At 34.6% G+C, this 12,501-nt stretch overlaps 1 protein-coding gene across 1 annotated transcript; it reads right to left on the bottom strand.

The window, feature by feature from the left end:
• Window positions 1–1,093: 1,093 nt before the first annotated feature.
• Window positions 1,094–11,616, bottom strand: LOC123660311 (phosphoglucomutase). Its single transcript, XM_045595412.1, has 10 exons — window positions 11,234–11,616; window positions 10,596–10,677; window positions 7,492–7,691; window positions 6,877–7,033; window positions 4,697–4,885; window positions 3,798–3,998; window positions 3,267–3,474; window positions 2,795–2,978; window positions 2,023–2,102; window positions 1,094–1,528 (listed from the first exon to the last, which is right to left on the bottom strand). Exons 1-10 carry the CDS (start codon window positions 11,471–11,473, stop codon window positions 1,390–1,392), a joined length of 1,680 nt encoding a protein of 559 aa, XP_045451368.1. The 5' UTR covers window positions 11,474–11,616; the 3' UTR covers window positions 1,094–1,389.
• Window positions 11,617–12,501: the final 885 nt, after the last annotated feature.

Raw genomic sequence — 12,501 nt, 5'->3', positions numbered from 1 at the left:
AGAAACCATAAGGCCATACAGGTGCCGTGGTGCCGTGGTCTGGGTGTTTGTGCAGTCCTTGTGGGTCTCCCTACCGTGCCTCGGAGAGCACGTTAAGCCGTCGGTCCCGGTTGTTGTCATGTACACCTGATAGCGATCATTACTCATAGTAGGGAATATATCCTCCAACCCGCATTGGAGCAGCGTGGTGGATAAAGCTCTCATGCATGTCCCGCCAATAAGGCATGTCCCGCCAATAAGAAACAAAAAGACTACAAACAAAAGAAACAAATTCTTTTTTTTTTATTTAATTGTTATTTATGTTGAGATTATATTGAGCAAAAGGCAGATTTAAAGCTGTGCAGCCTTATCCGTCAGTGGAACTTAAAACATGTTGTAAGTAATACTGGGATTAAAAAGGGTTTTGTAAAAAATATACAACACAAATAGGTAAATAACGTGATATATTTCTCAAAAAAATAAAATAAATTAATAACAAAAAGGTAATATTACCATTAAAAACCATTTAATATTTCTGAAATGTCTTTGGCAGTAAATTGATAATTTCAAAATAAACTATTCATTACATTTCTTATTATTTATATATATAAGAATGTTTTAAAAAAAAATTCCTTAACATAATTTTTTTTCACTAATGAATCTTAATAACAAATACATTAAATTATATAATGTATATTGAAAAACAAACCTCTTCTCAGCAGCATGATAGTTTCGAAGTCCCAATTTATACTAGCTTTAATCATATCAATATTTCAAACAGTAATATTTCAGTAAAAATATTAAAATATATGGCAATATTGAATACCATTTAAAATCTGCACTTTCAGTCTAATCTCAAGTTTAAATAACAATAAAATTGTAATAAATATTTTGTTTGTTCTTAATTTAGTTAAAACTAGCAAACTTGTTTGACTTAAAGTTATCGACCGTAACACTTACATAAAGTTAAACAAAAAAATGTAGTATATAATTATAATTTTTTACGTTTTTATTGCAATTTATTATAATAACAAAATAAATTTTATTACAAATGGCCAAGCACATGGGAACATTTTCAAATTTAATTTTGTACTATTATAAAAACTACTTTTACTACAGTTTTCAGTACATTTATTGTTATAGTCTGACAAAAGTTCCGTATTAGGAGCGAAATCTATACAGAGGTACTGGATAACTTAGAAAATCTTGCAAAAACTTTCTTTTTTTATATATATATTTGATTTGATAATATCTCTGTATTCTATACACGATGGCTTTCTGCCAAATAAGTTTTTCTTGCAGAAACTTAGGCATATAAAGTTTCTAGCTTAACCTACAATAACAAAAATAGGTAACAGGGAGTGTAGTTAGTATTTTGGTGTTTTTGGGGTAATTTTATTATATTTGTGTTTATGTGATGACTGTAGGTGCGTCTCTGCCGGTGTAATTCTGTAGTTGAGAAATTTCTAGAGCGACGTCTATGAGCGGCTTCAGTTTCATTTGAGCATCGCCCAGGACGTCCTTATCTTCGTATGAATCTATGTATAATCTATAATCATAGACAATTTATTATTTCCTAATGTTTCAAATTTCAGTCATTATAATGAAACACTTTATTCGGATTTCATCGCGTTTTATTAGGTTTTTAAAAGTCCTCCCGTGACCATGGTTGCTGTAAAGTATCCGAAACGCCGGGCTTTTAAAAAACTTAATAAAGCGAGATAAAATCCGAAAAAGTTGTTTCATTATAATTTTTTTATTGTAATTACAGCTAAAATAAAAAAGTCATAGATTAAATAAAATATTGACACAAATGTCATAGCATTTTTGGAGTATGAGATTATTTGTTTTGTTTCTAATTCTTATTTTTCCATATCCATCCAAAGGTCAGCTGAAAGAATATGCTCTATGTGATTTTATACTTTTTTTTATAATTTTCTTTTTCTCGTATATAATAAAGTATATATTATTACCAATACAGAATGCTACAAAAGTTTTTTTTTACACTTAATATATATATTTAAATAGTATATAAAATCCTACCTCACTGTAGCTCCTGAGCTACCGGTTCCACTGAGACGGAATACCACCCTGGAACCGTCTTCAAACATGATACGCAAACCCTGAAAAACCATCGGATATTAGTATTATGTATAAAATAATTAAAAAAACCGCATAAATTGAACTTATTTAGGCTGAAAATTAGCCTGTAATCGTCGTAGCCTATAAATATAGAGCAGAGATAGAAGGTAATCCACCCGGTTTATCAGTTTATTAGCGGATAATATCCCCCTACAAAGAATCACGGTCGTTATCATACATCATGTACTTGTGATAACAAATGGGTGCTTTCAGAGCTCTGAGTCATGATATTGGTTAAATTTAATGCCTCTCAGTTATATCCGAACTGTATTTTTTTTTTATCAGACTAGACTAGGTCGGCATAAAAGCATACGGCTCATATGGTGGTAACCGGTTACCGTAGCCTATAGACGCCTGCAACACGAAAAGCATCGTAAGCGCGTTTCCGACTCTATCCCCAATCACCCCCAGGAGCTCTGCTCAACTTACTCACAGATAGCAGTGTTAATTGGTTGTGATAATCTGTAATTTTATGGCTTTTTTTTTTTTTTTTTTTTATGTCACTGCGTATAATCTACAGAGTATAATTTCTCTGCAGAATCTACCTAAATCGGTGATAGCTCCACTTTTGACGATAGTTAAAACTTTTGTAAAATGATGAATCGAAGGTACTTTTAAATTTGAATAAAATTTTTGATTGATTAATACATCCGGTTCGAAGGACCAAGCTCACCTGCTTCATGGCCACACTGCGGTCTACGGGGTCCATGTAAGAGAAGTTGTCAGCTAACGCAACGACGTATGTCTTGTCTCCGGAAGTGTGCTTGGAGCCCACGAACCCTGGCTCTGTTATTTTCTTTTCTAACTCTTGCATCATATCATTGCAAGGGTCGCTGGCACACTCCTCGTAATCGTATCTGTATGCAAAATATTTCTTCAATTCTTTATATTGTTTATGAAATGCTTTTTTAAATTTTTACATTAAAATAACATTAAAATATTTTTTTAAATGCCTCACACTCAACGGCCCTTACAAGGATTTACTCTTGTTTTTACTAACTAAGAACTGCTTAATAAATTTTAGAAAAAATGCCAATAAAAATAAGTCAAATCAGACATTCCAGATTTTCCAGACAGTCCAGATTTCGGGCAAAATGTTTCCCGCCGAACCCTACCTCAATAAAGCAAATAGTAAATGCTCTTACCTGGTGAAATAGTTCCTGCCGTACTTCTTCCAATGGGCTACCAGCAGGCCCTCCACGGATTGACCAGTAGCAGCAAGAACAGAGAGCCAAGCCAAAGCTGCCCAAACCCCATCTTTCTCTCTAACGTGGTCTGAACCCGTACCGAAGCTCTCTTCACCACACAGAGAAAGACGGCCAGCGTCCATCAGGTTGCCGAAGTACTTCCAACCTGTGTATATAAGTGGGTAGTATGTTCACAACAATTATGCCCAAGATTTGGCATATTTAAATTTAGTTTTCATTCGCATTTGTCTCCATATGTTGGTTAATGGTTAAGACTTGGAGGATTCGATCTATAAACCTATAAAAACATTATCAATTACGTTAATATTTCAATGATCCAATTTTACTTATTGTGAGAGTACAGACTACAACAAAATAGCATTAACCTAAAAGCGGATTAAAAAGTTACTGAAAACATCAAGTGATGAATGGACGACCCCTTAAAATAATGAACGAATTATTTGTATTAACACTATTTACACTACTGACCAGTGGGCACCTGGAACATCTCCTTCCCCAGGTCTTGAGCGACGCGGTCCACGGCAGCCGCAGTGGGCATACTGCGGGCAAACCCTCTCACTCCACTGCGTTGGAAGTAGGGAATATGCTGGAGTAAACTTGCCAGCACTGCTAGGGAATCTGATGGAGTCACGAAAAACGCTCCCCGGCCAATTATCATGTTGCGATCACCTGGGTAGGATTATTAAACATTGTAGGTAAGATGGCCAAGGTAAAAAACATTTCTTTTAACACACACACACTCGGTTGTCTGTTCCCAAGATTAGCAACTTAATGCTTGTGTTATAGAAAGGGTTGATATATTTTTTATTTTCCTATAAATGCATTTATAAATAAATTATTATTACAGTCTGTTATTCAACTATTTTCTTTACATTGTTATTTCTTGCACTGTGTCCCCCGCTATATGACACTCTCATGACCATTGGTTGACTGGAAGAGATCTCTTCTAGGGATAAGTCCACCTTTGCCATCAACTATACATGTAATTTTGTTTTTAAGTGCAATAAAGTATATAATATATACTGTATTACACCTAGACTCAGGGCGGTCTCAAAGACCCCAGAGAAGAAAGCAGGGTCACTACAAATTGAAAATACAACAAAACCGAGTCAGGGTGTGATATATATTTATTTATATAAGTATTATTTATATATATATATATATATATATATATATATATATATATATATATATATATATATATATATATATATGTATGAATATGCGTATCGAAAGAACATTATTAGTAGCTATGTCACTCGGCTGTTACCTATAACACAAGCACTAAGTTACTTTCCTTAGGAACAGATGGCTGTGTGTAGATGTTATAAAAAATAAAATATCTCGTTTTCACCAACTCAACTCACCGTCCCCATCAAAAGCTGCTCCAAAATCATAGTCCCCATTTCTCACGGCTTCGACAAGGTCTGCCGCATATGTCAGGTTGGGGTCAGGGTGGGCGCCCCCAAAGTCAGGGAGGGGGTCAGCCCTACGAGCACTCTGCTCTGACGCGCCCAACTCTTGAACGAAGATACGACGCACGTATGGACCCGTTACTGTAAATAATATTTTATTATTAGCATTTTATACTCTGCTAGTGGATCCAGCAGATTTGTTTCTGCCCGGAATAGCAGCTAACAAATTTGATTGCTGAAATACCGACAGCGGCACCGACCGGCTTCAATTTGTTTTTAAACCATCCATGAACCCATTAAAATGTACACACGTAAATTCAACCAAATCCGTCCAGCTGTTCATTAGTTGACAAACACACGTACAGAATATACGTATATGGTAGCGACCGCTGTCCGTCCGAATTTTTTTACACGATAAGTAATCACCAACATATCATTAACCCCCGACGCAAAAACAAGGGGGGGTTATAAGTTTGACGTGTCTGTCTGTCTGTGGCTCCGTAGCTCGCGAACGTATGAAGCGATTTCAATATAGTTTTTTTGTATGAAAGGTGAGTTACGAGTGAGTGTTTCTAGAAATGTTTGATGAAAATCGGTTGAGGCGTTTAAAAGTCGGGGGGGGGGGGGTGAAAGTGGGGAAGAATAACCGAATCTCTGCAAATATAATTTAGTGGGGTCTTAAATGAAAGCGCATCACATTCACATTACAAAATAATGTGTTCAATGAAAATCGGTTGAGCCCTAAAAAAACTCTGGGGTAAAAGTGGGGAAAATACCCAATATCTGCAAATATATGTGGTGGGGAGAAAATGAGGATGGAAATCCGAATGTCAGTAATTTTACAAAATATTGCGTTTCGGATACGACCGTCAACGACGTCTGCCCAAATAATAAGGCTCGGGTAAAAGAGTTAGGTAGGCATGTGATACTAATGAAAAAATAAATAATAGGTAATAAATAATTTAATTTAATTTAATTTAATATACTCTTTATTGTACACATAAAAAAGTTTACAATTTACAAAACGATTCACAAAAAGAAATGTACAACAGGCGGTCTTATCGCTAAACAGTGATCTCTTCCAGACAACCAGCTTGGAGGAGAAAATGTGAAATAATTGTGTTTGTTCGCAAACGAAAAAAAAAAACCGACTTCAATTACATCGACGAGTAATACAACGTAGATCGACGAAAAAATAGTCAAGTAACTACACGTTATCAAAGATTATTCAAAAAGTAGTTATCAGATCTCAATAAAATTTATATGTGACCACATGACAAACATCGGCTTTCGATTAAATTAAAAATTATTAAAATCGGTACTCCCTGTAAAAAGTTATTGCGGATTTTCGAGAGTTTCCCTTGATTTCTCTGGGATCCCATCATCAGATCCTGGTTTCCTTATCATGGTACTAAACTAGGGATATCTTCTTTCCAACAAAAAAAGAATTATTAAAATCAGTATACCCAGTAAAGTTATTGCGGATTTTCAAGAGTTTCCCTCGATTTCTCTGGGATTCCATCAACAGATCCTGGTTTCCTTATCATGGTACTAAACTAGGGATATCTCCTTTCCAACAAAAAAAGAATTATTAAAATCGGTACATTCAGTAGAAAGTTATGCGGTATAATACAACGTAGTTCGACGAAAAAAGCGTCAAGTAAAAACGCATTATTAGATATAACTCGAAAAGTAGTTGTTAGATCTTAAATCAATTTAAATGGGACCAATTGACATACACCATCTTTCGGTTAAAAAAAAAATGTCGAAATCGGTCCACACGGTCAAAAGTTCTGATGTAACATACATAATAAAAAAAAAATACTGTCCAATTGAGAACCTCCTCTTTTTTTGGAAGTCAGTTAAAAAGCGGAAAGGGTATACAGAACTAAAATTAATACAACACAGGAAGAAAATCAAATATACACACATACATGCTTACATATACATACATACACATATTAAAAATATATTAACTATACAAAAAAAATTACAGAACACATTACATAATAATATGTACACACACATATACAATAAGTAGGAAGGATAGTAAAAAATAATTAATCACCCATCACCTTACTCCACAAGTCAAGCAAGCGTAAAGAAGTTTTACTTAAATAAATAAAAAATACCTCCATTCATAGCATCAATGAGAATCTTAAAGGGTTTCTTTCCTCCAGAACCCTGCAGGAGAGCTTTTATCTTTGGGAAGTCGAATATCTCCTTCATGTACTCGACATAGTCCTTCACTGAGTCTATTATTTCCACTACAAATTCATTGTCGCCAACCTGTGAACAGACAATATAAGTTTTTAGTTTTTACCAGATTTCAAAAAAAGGAGAGGTTCTCAATTCGACTGTAATTTTTTTTCATGTATGTTGCCTCACAACTATGAGAAGGGTACCATCGACCGATACCGATCTCGGTATGACTTGGTTGTTAAATATAACTTTTGTTTTGTCCAAATTCCTACCGAGGCCGTCTCCGTAAACATTACGATATCATCGGCGAAACGAAGGTGAGAGATGTACTTGCCGTTGAAGATGATGCCTCGGCCCCCCCCCCCCCCAAGTCTTAGACATCCTCCAGTGCAGTGGTAAATACTGATATGAATAATGTCATTTACCACTGCGCTGGACGATATAGATATTAAATGAATAATAAATATGACCCCTGCACGATGCGTAAGGCGATAGCCACTCTGTCGCCGAGCGCTTAATGCTGATACATATAAAAGTATATTTACCTTAAATCTTTGTACTCCAATAGTATCGATATCACACTTAATGTCCGGAACAATCTTGTACTGTTTGATGGCAGTGGTAAGCTTGTATATTTCGTTGGTGGTACCGTCAGGCGCTGGACCACCATTGCTGCAGTTGAACTTGATGCCAAAGTCATTGTTGATGCCGCCGGGGTTGTGAGATGCGGTCAGTACAATGCCACCTGTTTATATCATCAGTATTTAAATATTAATATTTCTAACCCAATAAATATTTAAATAATTAAAAAATGTATTTTTTTACTATCAACCCAATTTGAAATTACTAAGCACTATTTCATATCACATGGGAACTTAAAAAGCCGACCGATGGCAGGATAAACATTCAACTACTGGGAATGGAATACACAGCCCGTAGACGAGCAGCAGCGTCTTCGGTGCGACAAAGCCAACCCTGCGGTCACCAACCCGCCTACCCAGCGTGGTGACTATGGGCAACACACAGAAGTTCATACCATTTTTGGCGTGAACTTATGGAGGCCTATGTCCAGCAGTGGACTGTGATAGACGGAAATGATGATGATGAAACACTATTTCATAAAGTAATTACAGGTACGTTTTAATCGTGGTAAGGCACAACAGGAATTATATAGCTCGAAATTCGGAGAAATCCCCGATTGGGGAAGTATTTTGAGATAATCACAGAAGATCACAGCTAATGAATACTGCTTTTAAGTATTTTGTGTTTCTGTGGTGAGTAAGGTAACCAGAGTTTTAGGGGAGGGTACAAGGTAAGGGTAAATAATGCACTTGCAATGGTCTTGGTGTTGTCTAAGACGTATCCCCTTACCATCAGGTGGACAGTATGCTTTTTTGCCACCTTATTATATTTAAAAAAAAATGGACAAGTCAATAGGCCAAAATTTAGCCCATACACTGGGAATTATTGGTGGAATATTAGGGGGACATAGGCATAAATGTTGGGTAAGATCAAGCGGGAGAGGTTTCGTATAGTTTTTGATTTGGGCTTGCAAGTTTTAAAATATTCATATTTTATTATAAAACTAGCCAGTGAATTAGCAAGCATTTTACTAGATTTTTACGCAAAATACACTAATCCAGAAGGGCTCTTAAAAATGTTAAGGGATAGGGATTACATGGAGAAGAGAAAGTAGGAAGCAATAAAGGAGAGAGGACATGAACCATAACCTCAGTCTATCAGATGCGAATTGACTGCCTTATTTTAATTTAAAAAAAAGTATGTGTATATATTGTTTTCTAATGTAACGCAAATTACTCATTATAATGAAACAACTTTTTCGGATTTTATCGCAGTAGTATCTTAGATGGCCGACGTTTACTCTTACTCTTTTACGCAAAAACTACCAAATGGATTTTCATGAAAATTTACAATAATATAGCTTATGCTTATACATTAGAATAATACATAGGTTATAAAGTTTAAAGATAGTGTGTGAATTGTCCAAAATAAAACGATAATTGTCAAGTAAGTTGAAAAAAAAAAATCTGCCATCTGCGAGCAATTCTGGAGTACGTTGCAAAAACTGTGGAGTTTGCACGTATATAATGTATAAAAGAAATGTTTATCTTAATTAGTCCTACAAAAAAGTCCAGGCCAGCATATATGAGTAAGCCATTATTGCAAAAACAGTGAACCATAAATACAATAAAAATTGATAATATATTTATAATACACATTTGGTAGTAACAAATTGATTTTTATATCGCAGGACCAATTTTAATGAATTTTCGTATAAAAATAGATATTGAGACTAATCCTGCGCAGACAAAGTCGCGGGTAGCAACTAGTAAAAGATAAATTTGTGACATAGGAGATCTGATAACGAGTGATTTTGGATTAGTAACAAAAACATGATTCGTAATGACATAGCAATTATTACATGACAACAAGATGGAGGATTTGTTTTCAACATGATGTTTTTCTTGTGTTGATTATTAATTTTATCAAACAGGTCTTAAATATTAATGTTAATTTTTATTGTTTTGTTATTGGATGATGCTTCGTTATTAAAGCTAGAGATGTATGAGAATCGATCCACCTAGTCAAAAGTTCTAACGTAACTTATAAAAAAAAATTCAATCGAAATGAGAACCTCCTCCTTTTTTGAATGTCGGTTAATACAGTTGAAAAGTTTGTTTGTTTAATCACGCTACTCTCGGGAAGTAGCGATTCAAGTTAGTGATATACTAGCGGACTTGTTAATCAATAAAAAAAATTTTTTTTGAGGATGACTTAGTCACTAAGTTATTTGTTATATTTTTTTAAAACAGAAGATAGGAACATCTAGTTTTATTTCTAAGGATAGATTTATTGAAAGCTTATAATATTAGTACAATATCAAATGATAAAATTACTTCATTGGACTACATGTTATCACAGATAGATAGGAATAACCTAATTAGGTATTGATGTGATGGTCTGAGTACTAATTATTATATTATTATTTTGAAAATAACATAATAATCAATTCTATCATATACTTCCCATCTCATATATGCCCAGCAGTGGGATGATACTGGCTGAATCAATCAATATCATATGTAAGTAAAATAAAGCAATAAGGTTTATTAGTTTGTTAAAAGGAGCAAGAAGTTGCCTAAAACTCTGACAGTTGCGGGTTTGATTTCCGATCGGGATGGATATTTGTATTTGTACAAATATTTCTTTCCGGTTTGGATATCTGTGCGTCTGGGTCTCTTCACCGTGCCTCGGAGAGTATGTTAAGTCGTTGGTCCCAGTTGTTATCATAAATAACTGATAGTGATTGTTACTCATAGTAGGCAACATATTTGCCAATCCGCAGTGGAGCAGACTGGTGGACTAAGCATCTTTTATATGGAGAAAGAGGCCTATGTCCAGCAGTGGCATGTTAAAGGTTTAGCCCATACTAAGAATTGTTCTCTTTATAGAGATGATTCAATTTAAAACATATGAAAAAAAAACTACTATAAGTACAGCTTGTATTTCATATTACTATGAAGTATGTACATGTCTTATATGCTTTGAACAAAATTTGGTATGATAATACATACATTTTGTATTTCTAATTTTCTTTACTTTTTATAATATAGTTTTAATAGCATACCCAATGTTTTGTATTTCCTGATGATATGGGACACGGCAGGTGTAGATAGGATTCCATTTTGACCAACCAGTAATCTTGCTACCTGAAATAAATTATTTTTAAAATTAATCTTTTATTATTATAGAACTATCTACTTGAAAATTTTCAATCATCATCATCATCATCATTACAGCCTAAACAGTCCACTGCTAGACATAAGCCTCCACAAGTTTACGCCAAAAATAACGTGAACTCATGTGTTTTACCCATAGTCACCACGCTGGGCAGGCGGGTTGGTGACCGCAGTACTGGCTTTGTCGCACCGAAGACGCTGCTGCCCGTCTTCGGCCTGTGTATTTCAAAGCCAGCAGTTGGATGGCTATCCCGCCATCGGTCGGCTTCTTAAGTTCCAAGGTGGTTGTGGAACCTTGTTATCCCTTAGTCGCCTCTTACGACACCCACGGGAAGAGAGGGGGTGGCTAAATTCTTTAGTGCCGTAGCCACACAGCACAGTGCCGTAGCCACACAGCAGAAAATTTTCAATATAATTCGATTTTTATAAATTGCTTACAAAGTAAATTCAAGAGTAAAATAAAAATTTGACGTGAGCCTAGCCGTATACATGTATATATATTAAAAAACAAAAAAAAATTATTTACCCCATTGCCAGCTGATATTTTTATAATTTTATCAACAACTTCTTTTACCAGATATCTGCCATCACCGCCAACTACAAGAGTAGAACCCACTACAGCATCTTTATTAGCATCTAAAATACTTTGAATAAAGTTTTCCGTGTAGTTTTCTTGTAGGAAAACTTTAACTTTTTTACGTAAACCACTCGTTCCCGGCTTTTGTCCTTCGTAAGGATTTGTGTTTACAGTTACAATGTTAGACATATTTTATAAATGAAAAAAATGTACTAGAGACCTAGGCAATATATTTTCGCGAACCACTTCGAAAACACGACTTGATATCACGGTTCGTAGGTCAAATTCAAATAAATGCAAGTACAAAAGTTTTTTAATAGCTGTCAATACAATGTCACAGCAAGGTCGGTGAAGTTACGTTCCTTTACAGCCATAACATAATTTCTTCTTAACTTCAATTCAATTATTAAACATAAATATTGATATCAAACGGTCACCAACCCGCCTGCCCAGCGTGGTGATTATGGGCAAAACACATGAGTTCACGTTATTTTTGGCGTAAACTTGTGGAGGCCTATGTCCAGCAGTGGACTGTATAGGCTGTAATGAATGAATGAATGAAATTGATATCAAAATAAACAATTTATAAGTAATAGTTTTTCATAAATTTTATATCAGTTTACTTTATAACAATATATGTTGTTATAATTCATTATTCAAATTATAAAATCATAAAATCAAAGTATCCGTATTAAAGGAGAGAGAGGCCTACGCCCAGCAGTGGAATGTTACAGGCTTAATCGTGAATCGAAAATCGAAGTAAGATTGTTGAACCACTAAATAATGCCGTCAAATAAAAACAGTTTTGACCTCTTGATCACATTAAGACCATAATCTGTAAAGCATATAGTATATTTGCTTACATTATTATAACAGCATTTCCAAAATCTGTATTAATACAACTTATATGAGAATATTTTAAGCAAAATGAAAGTAAACGGTAGGTACATGTAGAAAGCGTCTAACATAACATTGGTTTCGTGTTACAGAAAGTAACCACGGAAGCGTAACTAATAAACTAGATTCAAGTATCATATTTAATTATTTTATAACATTCGGTTATTTTTCATTTTTACTTACAATAATTATTATTAATTTAAAACCAAAGTTTATACACATAATCTACGAAACAGTTCCAATAAAATTTAAAGTTAATATAACGTTTCACTCATGCCAGTACGTTAGCCATAGGTTGACACAGTGAGTTGTCATTGAAT

This window comes from Melitaea cinxia, chromosome 15 (genome assembly GCF_905220565.1).
Source record: "Melitaea cinxia chromosome 15, ilMelCinx1.1, whole genome shotgun sequence".
Classification (NCBI taxonomy): Eukaryota; Metazoa; Arthropoda; class Insecta; order Lepidoptera; family Nymphalidae; genus Melitaea; species Melitaea cinxia.
The sequence above is the reverse complement of the archived record's forward strand: the minus strand, read 5'-3'. Positions and strand labels throughout refer to the sequence as shown.